Source organism: Delphinus delphis, chromosome X, assembly GCF_949987515.2.
Source record: "Delphinus delphis chromosome X, mDelDel1.2, whole genome shotgun sequence".
Classification (NCBI taxonomy): Eukaryota; Metazoa; Chordata; class Mammalia; order Artiodactyla; family Delphinidae; genus Delphinus; species Delphinus delphis.
In genome coordinates, this window is record NC_082704.1 from 112270374 (window position 1) to 112291107 (window position 20734).

The 20734-nt window shown below is 44.1% G+C and overlaps 1 protein-coding gene across 1 annotated transcript in view; it reads right to left on the reverse strand.

Annotated features, from left to right (window-relative positions):
* REPS2 (RALBP1 associated Eps domain containing 2) overlaps window positions 1-20734 on the reverse strand; it is a 162357-nt gene that overhangs the window by 22731 nt on the left and 118892 nt on the right. The window contains exons 14-15 of the mRNA XM_060002900.1: window positions 10144-10227; window positions 8950-9095 (exon numbers count right to left, since the gene is read on the reverse strand). Coding sequence (XP_059858883.1) covers window positions 8950-9095; window positions 10144-10227 — 230 coding nt within the window. The remainder of the gene's footprint in view (window positions 1-8949; window positions 9096-10143; window positions 10228-20734) is intronic.

The window sequence follows — 20734 nt, forward strand, 5'->3', positions numbered from 1 at the left end:
ACCACACATCCCACCCAGCCCATTACCGTCTCTGCTTACACTGCCTGTCTGGCCCTAATTTTTCTTAGCACCCTCTTTCCCCCTCAAAACTGTCAATGTGGTTGTAGAACCTATATCCTTATATCCCACAGCAAGAAATACTGAATCCTCAGAGCAAAAGGGCAATCTAAGTTCCCCTAGAAAAACAAACGTATTTGTAATCACTGGGAAAAGGGTTCCAGGCCAGAGCGACTGAACTAGAATGCATTGTGACCACTAGAGAGATCTGGTGACTGTTCACTGCGAATACACACTATGCTAGCCGCTCTGCTCACCTGCAGAAGGCATGCTCCCTCCCCAACAAGTTGAAAGATTAATATTTTTTTAACCCATAAATAGGCAGGGAAGAGGCTTCAAAATCTATTTTTTACAAGATATAGATTGCATTTCTGGTTTCAGGATAAGACGGAGTAGACACACTTCTCTCTATTCCTTCCACTAAATACAGTTAAAACCCTGGACATAATATACAGAATAATATAAGATGACTCTGCAAAGTGAAGTGAAGTGGAGTGAAGAAGGCAAACCAGCTAGGGGACTCAGTACCCAGGGAAAGAATAGCCATGAATTCCCTGGGTTTTCTTTTTTCACTTCATGCATCCCATCAATGCCAATGAGAGCAGATAATGTAAAGCCTCCCCACAATTCTGCTCTCTAGCCAAAGGACTTGGAAAGGGGCAACCTAACAAGACAGAAGATTAGACACAATAGCCCTCCTGAATACAGATGTAAAATCTTTAATAAAATATTAGCAAACAGAATTCAGCAATATAAAAAAATTATATATCATGACCAAGAGGAGTTGATTCCAGAGATACAAGACTGATTCAATATTCAAAAAACAATCAATATAATTCACCATCTTAACAGGTGAAAGAAAAAATCAAATGATCATATCAACTAATGTAGAAAAAGCACCTGATAAAACGCAACACCAATTTATAATAAAAACTCTCAGAAAGCTATTAATAGAGGTGAACTTCCTCAACTTGATAAAGAACCTCTACCAAAAAAACTATAGCTAACATCATACTTAATGAAAAACTGAATGGTTCCCCCTAAGCTTAGGAACAAGGCAAAAATTTCTACTCTCATCACTATTTTCAACATAGTGCTGGAAGTCCTAGCCAGCCCAATTATACAAGAAAAGGAAACAAAAGGTGCAAATATTGAAAAGAAAGAAACAAAACTGTCCCTATCTGCAGATGACACGACGGTCCATGTAGAAAATTTCAAGGAATCTATAAAAAACTCCTAGAACTAACAAGTGATTTCAGTAAGGACAGAAGTGAATTTGCAAGATAGATTAATCCACAAAAATCAATAGTATTTTGATATACTAACAATGAACACCTGAAAATCAAAAATACAACTTCATTTATAAAGACTCAAGCTGATTTTCTTAGATATATCACAACATATATGTAATTTACATGCTGAGAACTATACAACACTGATGAAAAAAATAAAATAGGATCTACATAAATAGAGAAATGTTCACGGATTGGAAAACTCAACATAGTAAAAGATGTCAACTCTCCCCAGATTTCCTATAGAAATCCCAGTAGGATTTTTGTAGCTCAAGACAAAATTATTCTAAAATCAAATGGAAAGTCAAAGGAATCAGAATAGCTAAACAATTTTGAAAAATAATTATAAGTGGGAAAAACAGAAGACATATAGCTATAGTTATCAAGTGGTGAAGTAATGAAGATACTAATCTTCATTACTATCTTGTGTGGTATTGGCAGAGGGAAAGACACATAGATCAATGGAACGGAATAAAGAACCCAGAAATAGACTCACACTAGTACAACCAACTTATTTTTGACAGACGTGCAAAAGCAAGTCAATGGAGAAAGAACAGCCTTTTCAACAAAAGTGCTGAAGCAATTCAATATCCATAGGCCAAAAAATGAACCTTGACCCAAATCTCACCCCTTATATAAAAATTAACACAAAATGGATCACCAACTGAAATGTAAAGTGTAAAATTATAAAACTTTTAGAAGAACACGTAAGAGAAAAAATCTTCAGGACCTAGAGCTTAGTGAAGAGATTTTAGAGGTGACAAGAAAAGCACAATCCATAAAAGGAAAAGAAATAAGTAAGTTGGACTTCCTTAAAATTTTTAAACTTTTGCTCTGCAAGACTCTTTTAAGAGGATGAAAAAACAAGCCACAGACTGAGAGAAAACATTGCAAACCACATTGATTTGTATTTAGAATATATAAAGAACTCTCAAAACTCAACATTAGAAAACAATTCAATCAGAAAATGGGCAAAGGAGATGAAGAGACATGTCACCAAACAGGACACATGATGGCAAATACACACATGAAAAGATGTTCTAGCCATTAGGGAAATGCAAATTAATACCACAGTGGGATACCACTACACACGTATTAGAACAGCTAAATTTAAAAAACAGTGACAAAAAAAAACCAACCAAACAGTGACAATACCAAATGCTGGTGAGGATGTGGAGACACTGAACCTCATACAGTGCTGGCTGGTGGGAAGATAAAATGGTACAGCCATTTTGGAAAACAACTTGGCAGCTTCTTTAAAAACTAAATATACACTTAGCACACAACCCAACAATCACACTCTTGGACATTTAGCCCAGAGAAATGAAAACTTACGTATACACAAGAACCCGTACACAGATGCTCACAGCAGCTTTATCTGTAATACTTGACAACTAGACACAAACAAAATGTCTCTCAAAAGGTGAATGGCTAAACAAACTGTGGTACACCCATAGCATAGAATACTGCTTAGCAGTATTGATTTATACAACAACTTGGACAGATATCAAGGGCATTATGCCGAGTGAAAACAAGCCAAACTCAGAAGGTCACATGCTGTGTGATTCTATGAATATAACATTCAGAAAATGACAAAGTTATAGAGATGGGAAACTGATCAATGGTTACCACGGGTAAGGAGTAAAGAAGAAGATGGGGTAAGGGTGACTCCTGTACCTTGATTACAGTGGTGGTTACAAGACACACACATGTGATAAAATGGCAAAGAACTATACATATACACTGTCCCAACGTCAATTTCCTAGTTTTGATATTATATTATAGTTAGGTTAAATGCAATCATTGAGAGAAACTAGGTGAAAGATACACAGGACTTCTTTATACTATTTTTGAATTTCCTATGAATCTATAATTATTACAAAACAAAAAGGGTTGGTTTTTTTAATAAATTTATTTATTTATATTTTATTTTTGGCTGCGTTGGGTCTTCATTGCTGCACGTGGGCTTTCTCTAGTTGCGGCGAGCGGGGGCTACTCTTCGTTGTGGCGTGCAGGCTTCTCATTGCGGTGGCTTCTCTTGTTGCAGAGCACGGGCTCTAGGAGTGCGGGCTTCAGTAGTTGTGGCACGTGGGCTCAGCAGTTGTGGCTCGCGGGCTCTAGAGTGCAGGCTCAGTAGTTGCGGCACACGGGCTTAGTTGCTCCGAGGCATGTGGGACCTTCCCAGACCAGGTCTCGAACCTGTATCCCCTGCATTGGCAGGTGGATTCTTAACCACTGCACCACCAGGGAAGTCCAAAAGTTTTATGAAAATACATGTTGATCAGAACTGGATGCCCCTACTTAAACAAATACTTCGCTAAGTGTGCCAGCTTATAACAGTTTCCCCTCCTCTGGGAACTGTCTCCATCCCCTTCCCCCTCCCTCCACAGGGATGGGCCCCAGGCAGACAGTCCTATTTGTCTTAAGAAACGCTCAGCTCTGTTTTCACACTTGAACGGATCCTGGCCTGTCGTAAGCTGACCAGATTCTCTCTCCCAGGGATGTATGGGTCCTGGTTAAGAGTTTGGTTTAGCCTAGGCCCTGCACAGTGAGAATGTAACATCTGGAGCTGAAGGTGGTTGAGAAGTCTTCACAGATAAAAATGACAGAAAATAGAGAAGAATCAGGAGGAGAGCCAACAGGTATACAGTCCTCTCTCCCATCCATCCGTGCCCCTGGTTTCCATGAGTCACCCCTGTACTCTTATAATAATGAACAGGGTTTTGCTAGCTCAAGTTGCTCTTTATGTTTTACAACCAAATGAGCCCTAAGTAACGCAAAGACAGTATCCGGCCCCAAAAACCTAAGGGTTCAGTAAAGGTGTCTAACTTGCCTCACCTCTTAAGACTTGCTTCTAGAGTTTGTCTCTCCAGGTTCTCCTAACTTCGTTACTCACTGTTCCAAGGTGGGCTCTAAGTGGCCTGGTTTCCAAGGAGGAAGATAAGGGAATAACAGCAAGGTGTTTATTTCGCCTGCTGCTGTTGTACGTCAGGCGATCTCTCGGTTTTGAACTGCGTACTGTGAGGCTCACCCACTGAAGGTTCTGTGGCAGACTGTCCTCCAATCCTCTTCTCATGCCTTCCTGTTTTCAGTAGCATCTCCTCAGGTTGAGCCAGGCACATGGCCATGCAACTAGAAACTAGTGGCATTTCCATGTCTCCCTGCCAAGTAGATGAGGCCACATGACTAAGTCTGGGTGAAATGGATGCGAGAGAAGTGATGTATGCCACTTCTGAGTCATGCCCTTAAAAGTAATCTGTTTTCTCTCCATTTGCTCCTTTCCCCTTCCTGGGACCTGGAACACGAACATGTTAGAGGTGAGCCACCTCCAACCCTATGGATAAAGGCAACCCTCACAGGGATCTAAAACAAGACGACAGAAGGTACCTGGGTTCTGGGCAGGTACTCTTCTGGACCACTCACCAACTCAGACTTTTACATAAGAAAGTAGTTAATTTCTATGTTATGTGAGTGACTGTTACCTGGTTTATGTTCAAGCAACTGAACCAATGTTTGAAGGAATATAAACTGGGGTCTCTAGATGAGAAAAATCTTCTTAGCCTTCACCCTGGGCCCTGATTTCTCCCACGGAATTCTGAGTACAGCTTTTAAGAAGTGAGTTTATACTGCCTTTTCTCTTCTTGGAAATGGTAGGTTTTCATTAGAGATGCCAATCATCAACCCCAAAGATATTCCAGTGTTGCCAAACATGAGGAGGGAAGGGAAACAGAATCCCAGCCACACTGAGAACGTCATGCAGACAAGCAGACACTGCCACGCAAGCTCCTTGGAATGCCCTGGGGTGGCCCAGGACAATTCCTGGGGTTCCAGAGAAGAGCAAAGGCCACAGAGGCTGGCACAGGTTCAGTCACAGTACTGCCACACAACATCCTCTAGTTCTAAACTGTTCAAACAACTCTATTTTCCCAAAATCGATCCTTAGCAGATACATTAGATATGGGGGAAAAAATCAAGCTAAATTATTTCTAAGAAAAACCCACTTCTGTCCTTACGGGTAGCTCATTAATGATGACACAATCGGAGAGCTGTTTATTACTTGTAACCTGGACTCAGGAGCGCACACCTGGAGAGAATATTTTATTAGTTCCTCTCCCCTAAATGGAGCAGACAGTGATGATATCCGAAGCAGAATTTGTTTCTTATTAATAGATCAGTTCTAACGTTAATTTCCCCAAAGGATGAAGACCATTTTGCAACTTGATTTGTGACTCTTTTCTCGGTTTTCCCAAAGACGGTATATAGTAACGACCACTCTAAATGCACTGGAGAGAGATTAACTTACTACATACAATGGGTGTCTAAGGGCATCAGAGCTTAATTCTCTCCCAGAACCCTAGTTGAGAAAGGGCCATACAGACTAACCATCATGTGTCTGGCTGTCCTCTCTCCAGGTTTTAAAAAATTATGAATGCTAAGTTGCTCCTTATCACTCCAAAATAAACTGGTCTGGGACCTGAAGTGAGTCTTATAAAGTTCCCTGCCATTTACAGCACTATTTGTGCTGCTGGTGGGTGCTAGCCTCTCTCAGCCTGACCCCATGTGGTCACCTAACTAGTGAAAGAGTATCACGGTGAGGGGCAGTGACTGAATAGGCAGATAAAAGAAAATATCTCCTTTCAACAAATGCTGCTGGGAAAACTGGAAATCCATATGCAAAAGAATGAAGCTGGACCCCTTCATTATATAATACACAAAAATGAATTTAAAATAGACCACAGGGCTCAATGTAACAGCTAAAACTATAAAGCTTTTAGATGCGAACACAGGAACAAATCTTCATGAACTTGATTTGGGCAGTGGTTCCTAAGGTAAATTTTTTTTAATATCTTTATTGGAGTATAATTGCTTTACAATGTTGTGTTAGTTTCTGCTGTATGACAAAGCGAATCAGCTATATGTATACGTATAACCCCATATCCCCTCCCTCTTGCATCTCCCTCCCACCCTCCCTATGCCACTGGGCAATGGTTTCTTAGGTATGACAGCAAAAGCACAAGTGACAAAAGAAAAAAATTCGATAAATTGGACTTGATCAAACTTAAAAATATTGTGCTGCAAATAGCACCATCAAGAAAGTGAAAAGACAATGCACAGAATGGGAGAAAATATTTGCAAATCATACATCTGACAAGGGACTTGCATCCAGAGCATATAAAGAACTCATAACTTAAAAAGATAAATAATCCAATTAAAAATGGGCAAAAACCTGAGAAGACATTTCTCCAAAGAAGTTATACACATGGCCAATAAGCACATGAAAAGATGCTCAACATCACTATTCATTAAAGAAATAAAAATCAAAACTACAATGAGATACCACTTCACACCCACTAAGATGGCTATGATAAAAACCCTAAAAATCAAATAACAAGTGTTGGTAAAGAGGAGGAAAATTTGAAACCCTCATACTTTACTGGCAGGATTGTAAAATGCTTTAGCCACTGTGGAAAACAGTTCGGCAGGTCCCCAAACTGTTAAACATAGAGTTACCATATGACCCAGCAATTCTACTCCTAGGTATAAATACTCAAGACAAATGAAAAGGTAAGTCCACACAAAAATTTGTACACAAATATTCACAGCATCATTATTCTTATTAGCTGAAAAGTGGAAACAACCCAAATGTCCATCAACTGATGAATGGATGAATAAAATGTGGTATATCCATATAATGGAACATTATTCAGCAATTAAAAAAATTAAGTTCTGACTTACTATACAACATGTATGAACCTTAAAAACATGATGCTAAGTGAAAGAAGCCAATCACAGAAGACCACATGTTGTATGATTCCATTTAAATGAAATGGCAAGAGCAGGCACATCTATGAAGACGGAAAGTAGAGAGCGGTTGCCTGGGGGGTGGGGCAGGGGAGAATGGAAAGTGACTGCTAATGGGCACAGAATCTCTTTTGGGGGTGATGAAAATGTTCTAAAATTACACTGTTATGATGGTTGCACAACTTCGTAAATATGCTAAAAACCACTGAAGTATACACTTAAAAGAGTGAATTGTATGCTATATGAAATGTATCTAAATAAAGTTGTCTTTTAAAAAAGATGAAGAGGACTTCCCTGGTGGTGCAGTGGTTAAAAATCCGCCTGCCAATGCAGAGGACACGGGCTCGAGCCCTGGTCCGGGAAGATCCCACATGCAGCGGAGCAACTAAGCCTGTGCACCACGACTACTGAGCCCGCATGCCACAACTACTGAAGCCCGCACACATAGAGCCCGTGCTCCGCAACAAGAGAAGCCACTGCAATGAGAAGCCCATGCACTGCAACAAAGAGTAGCCCCCACTCGCCGCAACTAGATAAAGCCCGTGCGCAGCAACGAAGACCCAACGCAGCCAAAACTAAGTAAGTACATTTATATATTTAAAAATAAAAGATGAAAAAAGAAGATCTCTGCGTGAACTCCACCAGCGGCCCTGCCATCCAATTTGGAGGATGTCGTAGCCACCACTGAGTGACTAGCATTGATGTGAAGTGCAGATTACGGTGGAAAGCTGGGGAGAACATGGAAGCAAGTTTGGCTGTCTGTGTCCCTGATAGAGATGCATCCTCTAGGCTGGAAGGTGGCTGGAAGATGGCCAAAGCTTTCAGTGACTATTAAGGACAAAATATACTTCCTTTAAGCACTAATACTACCAGGGAACTGTCTATTTGGAAAAAACAAAAGCCATTACCTGAAGAAGAGTGCTGCACAGATTCAGAATGGGGATTGGCTTCAAAGGCAAGCTGCACCCACAGAACCTGTTGCTTTTCTTCCCATAACAGTGTAAGCAGGAGTAACTCCGAAGCAGCCCCTGAGACCCACAGGGCCCCTGGAGCGGTGCCATGACGTATCCCGAGCATTTGTGTTAGTGACTAGTCAGGCTCACTTGAAGTAACACGCAGCAGCGGTTTTCTGCCCTGGACACCTGGCTCAATTTCACTGAGGCAAGTGATGGCTCTTCTTAAAGCCAAAGTCTGGAGAAGGATGGTCTTCTCGGTCCCGGGCCATGTCCACAGGTGCCCCCACCCTCCATCCAGCTGATCATACAGACAGATATCTTAGCAGTTCTGCATGTGACCATTCTGTGCTGAGATGCTCAACAACAGAACCCCTTCAGGGGGATGAAAAGGAATCATACACCACATCTACTCAAAGTTGGGTCTGAGGGTCTTAAAGCTGGCCACGTGCACCGGGGAACATGAGATAAGACAGGCAAAGAGGGAAACTGCCATTTATATTACTGTCTTCTTCCCAGGAAAACACAGGCCAGAACAAAGAAGAGCGGTAGGAAGGAAAGGAAGAGGAGGGGAGGAGGGGAAGGAAATCAAACCAACCCAAAGCACACGCCAGCCTGGGACCTGCTGGTCCCTGGGGTCAAGTTAAGCCCATCACTTAGAAAGCCTCTTTCTATGTGACCGGGAGACTGTAATCCCATCATAGAAATGAGTAAGGTAAGACTATAACCATTAAAATCACACCTGTCCATGGTGATGAGTGTAAATGTAAGTTTACATTTACATATGTATAAGCAGATTTAAAATAAACTTTCCGACCTTTCGCGCATTTATCCATTCTACTTACTTTTGCACTGTTGGATGGGGTTTCACGGTTGCTACAGAAGCTGGCCCGCCTACAGCCGTAGTAGGCTCTTGACTTTCTGTAGCTTGATTTTCAGGTCGGAATTTTCTACGGATGGGCTTTGATGGGGGCTGAGAATACGGTATATCCTGTGGAGTTAAAAAAAAAACCAAAAAGTTAAACAAATGCCACCCATCACGTCAATGCCCCATGTTACTCTCGGCGTATCCCCAAGGTCAGTCGTGTGCTCTATTCAAACTCCACACCTCAGGACAAGTGGCTGGTTCGTGGCTTGGCAAGACCTGGAGAGACCCGGGCATCAGATTCCAGGGGCCTTTCCTTCTTTCTTTTTCTTTTTTTTCATGCTTGCAGCCTACTACCTCTTTTGTCACCTGGAAGGACACAGGACTCAGATGCCCTCTCTCCCTCCCCTCTTTTCTTTTTTAAATGCTGTGTGCATCTCACACCACAGGGCTTTTCCTTACTGAAGACAAAATTCACTCTTGCCTCACTTTGGGGCTTTTGGGAATATGTTCTGAATCTGTTCTAAGTTTTAAAGTTTGTAGAGGTCTTTGTCATATGCTCATCATTCTCCAACCCCCGGCTCCTACATCAAGCCAAGCTGACGAGCCACTGTGTCTTCTGGAAGGAGACAGTTGGCCTGCTTCCTTGGAGGCCCTGCCTCACCTGTGCTCCCGAGCCCAGGCCCACGTGCTCTGTGATGGGAGGAGGGCCTGAGGAAATGGGCAAGGAGAAAGGAGGGGGAGAAGACGAATGGGAGAGCACGGTGAGTGAGCAAGCAAATGGCCCAGGACTTGGTGACATGGGTGGGCAAGGGGAGACCGTAGCAAAAAGACTAGGAAGGGGAGACCACCCCAGCCCCCAGCTTGCTCCTCGAGGCTTAGCAGGATGCAGGGCTCCCCACTGCACCTCTTGGTCTTGCCAAAAGCAAGGCCACCATATTTAGCTGGGAGGTTGAAGAGGGAAGTACAAACTGTCAGAAACATCAAGGTGGAGCCCAGGAATCATCAGGACCCTAATCTTCACAAAGAACCCAGATTCTAGGAAATCTGGACCATAAACATTCATGTCAGGGCATGAAAACTTTAAAACGGTATGTCTGCTAACAGCGGCAAGCAGCCCAGGGGAGGGAGGGGTCCCAAGACCATCACAGTAACATCCTCACGCTGGCCTTACCTTCTTTGCTGGACTACTTTCCGCAGCTTGGGAAGGGGCTCTGTTCAGCTGGGGGTGTAACTCGGCCTCAGACGCTTGTTCAGACTGTAGCAAAAGATCACAGAAAGGAAAAAAATGTAAAAACATAACCACCTAAACATGTAATGAAGAGAGCTTAGGAAAAGAGTTACTAAGGAGAAAGAGCCAAGGATGGTCGGGGCTGCCAATCCTCGAGAAAAGCTTCTGTAGACCCTGCTGTTCCCTCCCATCCCTCCTCCCAGCATTGTTCAATCTTAGGGAAAGAAGTCACAGGAATGTCTTCTATAACTGGATGTATGTATTGCTAAAAACTAATGCTTCGAAAGCACAAACTAAACATAACAAAGCGTATCAGAAAAATAGGGTGGGGAAAGAAGTTAAAATTTCAACCCGATCACTAACAAAAACAATAATTATAATGAAAAGCACTGAAAGTTTTTTAAATATTAAATTTCTGATAAAACACTCTAGTAGATATGACTCTTTACCTTAAAAAAAGGTGAGGGGTAAGCATGATGGAAGGGGTAAACAGAGGGATTCTGGCTGCTGAGTGGTATGGAGTCCGTGAATGTAAGCACAAAGACGGGAGGAATGGCCCCAAAGGCCTGCAAGACAGCGGGGCCACACAGCCCGGCGCAGAGCCCAGGGAGCGCGGGTGCCCCTGCTCAGCTTCCTATCTCCCGGGCTTGCTACATTCAGCGCTGCTGGAGTCCTTGGCTTTCAGCCACTATTAGCCAGGGATGCAAAATGTTAATAACATGTGAACCAACGTGACCTCCACATTACCAGTCCTCTACTGACCCACAAGCTAATCTGCATCACAGAAACACACACTGCAGCATGCAACCTATGGGTCTGAGGGCACCTACCTCGTCGCTAAGCAGCCCTCTTCAAACCCTTGTGGGGCCTGGCTTCTTCCTTATTCTGACCCTACTCCTCCCCAACCACCGCCCCACCCAGCACGTTCCAGCTGCCTCTAGTCTTCAGAGACCAGCAGCCCAGCTCGGCACCCTCAGCTGTGTTTGTAAAGGTCCTGTCCCTGGCATCTGATGAGTCGCAGTCTCCTACTTGGAATCATTCTCTCTTCCTGTTCTGGCCCCTCTTGTCCCTCACGTGAGCGGTTTCTCAAGGTCCTGTTTTCGGCTCTCCTGCTCCATGTTTCCCTCCCTGTCCACTCTTCCCCACAGTAAGCCCGTCTGCTCCTACACTTCCACTGCCCGCGCTGGAATCCTTGGTGCCCAAGCAACTCCCCGCCTCTTTGAAACCCACGCTGCAGGCACTCAACATGCATGATTTCTAGTTCCAGGTTTTTCTTATAGCCTTCTCCTTTCCATTAAGGGTAACTGTATTATTATTATTGTTGTTGTTGTTATTAATAGATGTGCACTATGAACCACCGAACACTTGCTATGTGTCAACATGTTGCTCTAGATGTTTTGCATGGATTACTGCATTTCATCATCACAGTCTTAGGAAGTCGGGAAGAAACTAAGGACCCAGAAGGTAAGGGACTCACCCAATATCACACAAATAGCAGAGTCCAAACCCAGGCCTCAGGTTCCAAAGCTGGGCTGTGACCACTATGCTCTACCGCCTCCAGCACTCTTGGGCCTGAGTGTTATTCACTCAAGAAGTACCTATCCAACAGCCACGACAGGCAGCCCCTGTAGTAGCACCGGTGTTCAAGGATGAACAAGCTCTGGACCTTGCAGTCTAGCGGGAAAGGCAGAGAATGAGCAGGCAAACAGGCTTCAGGGGAATAAGGACTACAGCGAGGGTGTGCGGGGGCTACAACAGCAGCCGGCCTTGTGGGTCACCAACACTCAGGCAAAGGTGACATCCCGGCTGCGAGCTGGGTGCAGAGGGGCACTGCACAGGGGGGGCGAGAAAGGAGGATTGAGGGGCCTCCCAGGCTCTAACACCCGGGAGGGCAGGCTGGGGTACCACGAGAGCACAGAGGCCAACCTCCGCAACAGGAACCGAGGGAGAAGCAGGTGGGAAGGGGAGCCTGCTTTGGGACACACTGAGTTTGAAGTACCCGGAAGCATCCAAGTGAAGTCGGTCAAGAGCCATTCACGGTCAGGCTCCCCCACCTTCTCGGGGGTTCGGACAGATGGCATCACACTCCAAGATGCACTAGTCCAATGTCAGCTTTCTGAATGGCTGAGCAAGGACCTGACAGGCACCTAGTGCAGGGCTGCCCGTGACCTGTGCTGAAGAACAGGACCTGGACCTGAGGCCCGCACTCGCCTTCCACGGCCAATCCACGGCCTGCCCTGCTACGGCCCACCCGCTCTCCACAGGGACCACAGGTTTGCGCCCACATGGCCCAGCAGCCAGGCAGAGAGGAGAGAAGTGACGGACCAGTCACCCCACCTTTCAGTTGGTCAGTTCCCCTCCGTATCATCAGGCAGGTGGAGAGAGGTGTCCGTCCTAATGCTCCCTTTCCTGGGGAGATGAGTGAAGTCTCCTTCTTGTGGAAATATTGAGGGAAATGATAAATTTCATCCTCTTTTCAACAAAAATGAGGATTCTGAGCACAGCAAAAGCAGTAGAGTGTCTGTATCACTGACTTCCTTTTCTTGTAAACATCTCTAAATCACCAACAACAATGGGGTGGGGCTTGGGAAGGATGAGGAGCAGTTGTGAGGCCTGAAAACTGTTTTCCATTTTAAAATTTACCTTCCTGGGCTTCCCTGGTGGCGCAGTGGTTAAGAATCCGCCTGCCAATGCAGGAGACACGGGTTCGAGCCCTGGTCCGGGAAGATCCCACATGCCGTGCAGCAACTAAGCCCGTGCGCCACAACTACTGAGCCTGCGCTCTAGGGCCTGCGAGCCCCAACTACTGAGCCCACGTGTGACAACTACTGAAGCCCACGCGCCTAGAGCCCGTGCTCCGCAACAAAGAGAAGCCACTGCAATGAGAAGCCCGTGCACCGCAACGAAGACCGAACACAGCCAAAAGTAAATAAATAAATCAATTAAATAAAATAAAGAAATAGGAAAAAAAATTTAAAAAAAGATCCTCCATCATTTGGCTCCAATTTACCTCTGCATCATAACTGCATTAGTTTGCCAATCGGGAACCCACTCCAGGCACATAAGTATTACCTGAATCTTCAAACACACCACAAGTTTCTTCTCAATTCAATTCTATTTATTCTAGAACTTCTAGCCCAATGGTTCCCAAATACAGCTACACAAGAGAATTATCTGGGGAATTTTTATAAATTACAGACTTTTAGATACTACCCCAGACTTCTCTAATTAGAATCTCCTAGGGCTGGAACACTAGAACTTCTATTTTAACAAGCTCCCTGAGTGATTTTTATGTAGCCAGCCCAGACCAGCTAGGGACCACTGATGGCCCAAACTCTTCATTTAAGAAATGAGAAAACCAAGTCTCCAAGGTCCTGGTCTGGAAAAGGCCACAGGTGCTCCAGCAAAAACTAACCAGACTTCTTAATTGTTTTCTTCTTCATTTACCATGGAGGCAATAGGTGGTATATGCAATATGGTTTCATAAACAAATAAATACATATTTGAAGTTGTGCAAAATTTTTACCAGTAAGACTTTTATTTAAAAGTCAAGGGACTTCCCTGGCAGTCCAGTGGTTGGGACTTCGCCTTCCAATGCAGGGGGTGCGGGTTCAATCCCTGGTTGGGGAAGCTGGTATCCCATATGCCTCACGGCCAAAAAAGCAAAACATAAAACAGAAGCAATATTGTAACAAATCCAATAAAGACTTTAAAAATGGTCAACATTGGGCTTCCCTGGTGGTGCAGTGGTTAGGAATCCACCTGCCAATGCACGGGACACAGGTTCGAGCCCTGGTCCAGGAAGATCCCACAGGCCGCAGAGCAACTAAGCCCGTGCGCCACAACTACTGAGCCCGCACGCGCCACAACTACTGAAGCCCACGTGCCTAGAGCCCGTGCTCCTCCACAAAAGAAGCCCCCACAGTGAGAAGCCTGCACACTGCAACGAAAGCAGCCCCCGCTTGCCGCAACTAGAGAAGGCCGGCGCGCAGCAACGAAGACCCAATGCAGCCAAAAGTAAATAAATAAATTAATTTTTTTTAAAAATGGTCAACATCAAAAAAAACTTTAAAAAAAAGAAACATGAATGTGTTTTAAAAAAATAAATACAAGTCGAATTTGCAACAAGCAAAGAGTCACATATTCATGCTACTGACAGATTAGAAAAAGAAACTTAAGCTTCATTTACCTCCCAAGAATCCAGGCAGATCCCAAGACAGAATCACAAAGGTCAAGGCTAATTTCTAGGCAGATGAGCAGATAATCCTGCTACTGTATCTAGGGGATCTCCAGCATCTTAGTGGTAGTCTCAGTGTCATTTGGTGCTTGACTTTAACCTGACCCCAATCTCTGCTGGTTAAGAACACACCAGAAAGCCCTGTGGTCAAACCCAGGCATAGAAGATGCAGAACCAACAGCCAGCAGCACAGTGGCCACAACAAACCCCACCATTCGACAGTCAGTCTCAGAGAGAAAATCCAGAGGACTGAGTTCTCTGTAAGAACAATTACCAAAATCCATGACCCAAGTCACTTATGAGAGACAAAAATGGAGCTGAAGTATAAGCACCTGGAGGGCAGGAGCTGGGTCTTGTTTCACTCTCACTTTCCCAGTGCCGAAGCTAAAGACCAGCAAACAGCAGGTCCTCTCATCAATGTATGCAGTGAACTAGTAATGAATCCAACACTGTTTCATATTCCAGTGGACAAGTCAAAAACTTCATCCCATGGCAACTGGGGCCACAGAGCACAGCAGGTACAGGACACAGGCTTTGGAGTCAAATCCAGGCTTGGCACTGGCTTGGGCATGGGCTTAACCTCTCTGAGCCACAATTTCATCATCTGCAAAAGGGGATAATCCATCTAACTCCTAGCATTGTGAAGATTAAGTGAAACATCTGTCTCGGGTGCGAAGCACAGTAACCCAGTAGCTATTCACTAATGGCAGCTACTATCATAATCGGGAGTAAAATTACAATTGGTTTCCCAGGCACAGGATCTATTTCTGTAAGCAGAAGCTAACTCAACATGAGGGACTTTTCCCCTCTTGCCAAAAGATGAAAACCTTGACTGGGAGAGTGCTGACTCTGGCTTAGATAATAAGCAGATCCCATAGAGCAGGCTGCCCACAATCCAAATTTGTGCCACTGGATATTACTGCTACCAATACGGGAGGGAAGACATTTTTACAAATAAAAGCAGATTTCGTGGCTGCCTCAGTACAAACATCTCAGGCAGCTTGCACTGAGTATCTCTGGTGCCCTTACAGCAGGCCAGTCCAACATCAGGGACACTCGGGCGAACACTGACAGAGGAGCTCAGGGACAATTTCAACGAAGTGGATAATCAGCAACTATAATGGACAACTAGCCCCTGGATACGAAAGTCACAAAGCATAATCACTCAGGGATTCCTGGAACCTACTGGATTATGGACAACATCCACGAAACAGACTTCCTGTTACAACTAGAGGACTATGGGCACTGCATTTTGGTCTAAAAGAAAAATATTTGACCATAACTAGATTTTGGTTCTTTTCTAGTAATAGAACCAAGTCTGAGCCCCACCCTCTATTCATCCCATATGTAAAGCCATATTATAACACAGCCCAAAGAGTCAACAACACAGGTGATATACGGCAAGATTCTCCTGAGACCCATTTTCCCCACTGTAGGGTTGAAGAAAGATGCTATATGAACGCCCCTTGCCACACCAAACAGACTCTTACTAAAACAGGTACCCACCACCATCAAAATTCAAAGGCATCTGGTTACAAGGCCTTTAAAAATCTTTTGCTGGTCCCTCACACCTGACATACACAGACTGGCAACAATACAATATAAAAATTTCAAAGCGCCTCAAAGTCCTAGCTTCACTCGATGTTTTACCACACTTATAATTTTGAATTCCTTTCCCATTCCCATTGCTCTGTATTAGTGATGGAGTGTTTCAATAACATTTCTTCTAACTGCTGATAGCTCATACTTAGACTGTGATAAATGTCCCCTTTTGGGATGACACGGCCCTTCCTGCATGAGCCAGGTCCATCAGAGAAAAGTGGCTTTAGAAGAAACTCAATTAGAAATAGCTGGCTAGAGAGAGAGCTGTAAAAATTATGTAAGAGTTAGGAACCAGCCATAAAATAAATTCAGTATTGATGAGGATGTGGAAGTGAAATGAGAACACTGTTGATGGAGCATAAATCAGTACACTTTATAAAACCATTTGGCAGCATCCACTAAAGCCGAACATATGCTTACCATATAACCCAGAAATTCTACTCCTAGGGATAGACCCAAGAGAAATGAAAACATACATCCACTCAGAAACTCGTACATGAATATGCATAGCAGCATTATTTATAACTGCCAAAATTTGAAAACTACCCAAATATCCATCAACAGTAGAAAACAGTGATATAGAACGTCCCTGGTGGCTCAGTGGTTAAGAATCCACCTGCCAATGCAGGGGACACAGGTTCGAGCCCTGGTCCGGGAAGATCCCATAGGCCCTGGAGCAACTAAGCCCGTGCGCCACAACTACTAAGCCTGCACGCACCACAACTACTGAAGCCCACACACCTTGAGCCCATGGCTCCACAACAACAGAAGTCACCACAATGAGAAGCCCACGCACCTCAATGAAGAGAAGCCCCTGCTTGCCACAACTAGAGAAAGCCTGGCACAGCAACAAAGACCCGACACAGCCAAAAAAAAAAAAGAAAGAGAAAACAGTGACATATTTGCATACACAACGGAATACTATACAGCAATGATCTACAACCGCATACAACAATCTGGATGGATCACACAAACAGCGTGTAAGCAAAAGAGGCCAGACACAAGAGTATATACTACATGGTTCCACTTATATAAGGCAGGAAACAAGTAAAACTCACCTATGCTGCTGCGAGTCAGAATAGTGGGAACCCTAAGAATAAGGGATAGGAACTGAAAGATAGCATAAGAGGGGCTTTCTAGGCACCAGTAATATTCTGCTTCTTGATTTGAGTGCCAATAACACACGTGGGTTGAGCTTGTGATAATTCACTGAGTTGAACACTCAATATGTACTCTTCAATATGCACATTATACTTGAATAAAAAGTTAAAAAATAAATCCAGTAAAGCCAATTTCCTGTAATGTCCTTAAAGTGCCACCTAGTGGCACAAGTTAAATGTAAACAAGAAGGAAGATTCATTTCAAGTTGACTTGAAAGACATGGCCCCATTTCTCTCAGCACAGTTTGGGACTGGGCTGGAACAGTGCCCTAGATTTAAAAACAAACGAAAAAAACCCCCACAAAACAACAAAAAACCTTTCCCCTGGCACAGAGAATACTGACACAAAGATTCAGTGGCAAAATAAAGCTGTCTACCACAGGGCACACTGGTACCAATGAGCCAATGATGAGGCACATCCCTTCCCAGCTGCACCTGCGATCAACCATGTGGGAATATTTACAAGCAGAGGTTGGCAACAGCTACAAATAGGGGCTTTTTCTTTTCTCAGAGAGAAGATTTACCAGCACACAAGTAAGGGATACCTACAGAACTTGCTGAGCAGAGCAGGGTATTCAGGAGGGAGACGGGAAGAAACAACTCCTTTATCGTGTTTTCCCAGGACAAGCTTCTTTCCCTCTTCCTCACCTTAAAGGCAAGGCCTTAGTTGGTTTCTTCTAGTTATGCTTCAGAAACACAGAGTTGAGAAGGACCACCCACAGCAAGCCTTGGAAGCTGCCAGGTGAATAAATGATATTTGCTCGAGGTTTTACTAGTAAAGTTGGAAAGACAGAGCATCTTGATCAGAAAAAGGTCCTCAAGGCAAAGCCGCAAACTATAGACACAGGCATTGCAATCCTTGTGTTAGGAGATGGTGGGTTAAAAGGCTGATGGGGGAACTGTCTTTCTGTTGATTCTTTTCCTTTTCATTTCCACTATTTACAGAAACAGGTGACATGTGGATTTGGCCTATAGATTGTAGTTTGTTGACCCCTGATGTAGGCAGAAGGCCAGTCGCGAAAGGTCACAGAAGGGAAAGAAGGTGGTTTAAACACAAGTAGTTTAGTAAGCCAGCCCGGCACTCATTCTAGGCTCGTGATCATGAAGTTCTGGCTGTCCTGAGTCTGTTCTTCTGTTTGCCAACTAGACTCCACCTCTGCTTCGCTGGGCCTGTACTGATAATTATAATAGTTCATTGTTGGTGAGAGCCAACCATGTGCCAGGCACCATCCTAAGTGCTTTACAGATATTAACTCGCTTAATTATCACAACCCTATGAGAGTAGACACTACAACTATCCTCATTCACAGATGATGAAACTGAGACACGGAGAGGCTAAGTAAATGTGTCCAAAGACACACAGCCAGTAAGAGGCAGAGAGAGGATTTGTACCCCAAGCCCACGTTCTTAACTACTCTGTCAGGCTGCCTCCCTGGGCCCACCCTCTGGGCATCCTCCACCATCCTCTCCTAGTGACACCACAGCACAGGGGGGCACCCTCCCATCCCATCCTGCTTCTCCCCTGACACTTAGGGGTGCTTCCTGCTTTTTATCACTGTGTGGGGGTGTCAGAGAAGAGAAATAAGGATTCCTTTGTTCAGGAACCTAGAAACCAGCCGTAGTTGACTCCCAGGGGAAACACCGGGCTATCTTGTTAGTTATAGGAAACATGGTGTCCAGCAATCGCCTACAATCCTTGAGCACAGAGCATGAGAAAATGGGTTTAGATTAGACACATGGAAAATGACACAGTTACATACATACACCATGAGAGACTACAGGATGGAAGGTGTTAGGCGTGGCCGCTTTCAGAGGGTGGGGAAGGGGAAAGGAGCTGGAGGAGAAAGAGCACATCACAACCCTTGTGATCCCACAGCTGTCAGCAAAGTGTGGGCCTCTCGTAAGCACATTTCATTAACACCTGATGAACTGATTAGATGAACTTAAGGCATCTTTCAGAGGAGTGATGCTAGCACAGTAAGCTTTACACAATAACATTACAAGCAAAATGTCATAAGGAGGGGAAACCTAGGAAAGAAAACAAGTTACCAGTGGTAGGATAAAGCTAATTTATTAAGAGGTTTCAGAACATAAAATGTATTGGTGATAATATGTCAACTCTGTTGTTAAGAAAAAAGAGGTGGGCTTCCCTGGTGGCGCAGTGGTTAAGAATCCGCCTGCCAATGCAGGGGACAAGGGTTCGTGCCCTGGCCCAGGAAGATCCCACATGCTGCAGAGCAACTAAGCCCGTGTGCCACAACTGCTGAGCCTGCGCTCTAGAGCCCACAAGCCACAACTACTGAGCCCGCGTGCTGCAACTACTGAAGCCCACGCATGCATAAATAAATAAATAAGAGAGAGGTTAAGAAAATAACTGTGAGACGTGGTTGCATAGCAGAGCATGGTGGGTGGAGCCGGCACTCTGAGCCTAGATAGTCAGGGTCAGAATCACAGCTTTAACGTGCTGTGGGTGACTCTGGGCAAATTTCTAGTTCTCTGTGCCTCAGTTTGCTTATCTGCAAAGTGACGATAGCAACAGAACCTACTGCACATGGTTGCTAGGATTAAATAAGTTAATATTTATAAAGGACTTAGAAGAGCATCTGACACATAAACACTATACTTAAGTACATGATAAATTTATAAAATAAATAATCGCAAAGCCTCAATGGTTTGTATACTTCTAAAATCAATTCTGAAATGCATAAATAATAATTATTTATGATGTAAAACTTCTGCCTTTTTTTCCCTTTTTGAAAGCAGGATATGGATTACACTTGGCCTTCGGCTACACCAAATATGGCCCAGTGACCAAACTGTGCAACCTATTTTGGCAAAGCTGAACGTTAAGTCTTCCCTGGGGAAGGCACTTTAAACAATAAACGTTTTAGCTTAATATTAGGAAATATCGATACTTCATATTTAGAAAATGGGCAGAGAGACTGAAAATCCTTATTAACTTGTGCTCAGCATACCTATAGTTAATTTTTATGATGTGCGATGAATGATTTCTCTCTCTCTCTCTCTCAAGGTTTATCATTAAATTTCTAGCACCAGCCCAGAAACCTTTCCCAGCTCTCCTGTTCTACAAAAGCTGGTTCTGTCACTTACTAACGAAGAGGTCCCAAGTAGTTCACTTCTGCTTTCTGAACTTCAACTTCCTGTTCTGTAAAATGCTATGCAATGACAAAGGAGAGCATGAGCACAGAAGTGATAAAATTCGAAAGACTAAGACACACTCAGCAGCAAGACAAAGATCCCTGTGGGGCCAAATCACAAAGTGGCAGGCATATGCATAAAATAGATAACTAATAAGCACCTGTTGTATAAAAACAATAAAATCCAAAACAGCCAAAAAAACCCCAAGTGGTAGGCCAGGCTGAGGGTTCAGCAGCAGGTGGAGGCAGCTGAGAGCTCATACCCAGCAGAATAACAGGGATTTAAATGCCCCACATGAGGCAGGGTTCCCGCACCAAGCTCATTCCCTAAAGCCAGAGGCTAAGGTGACACTTCACTACCTATAAACCTGCAAAGC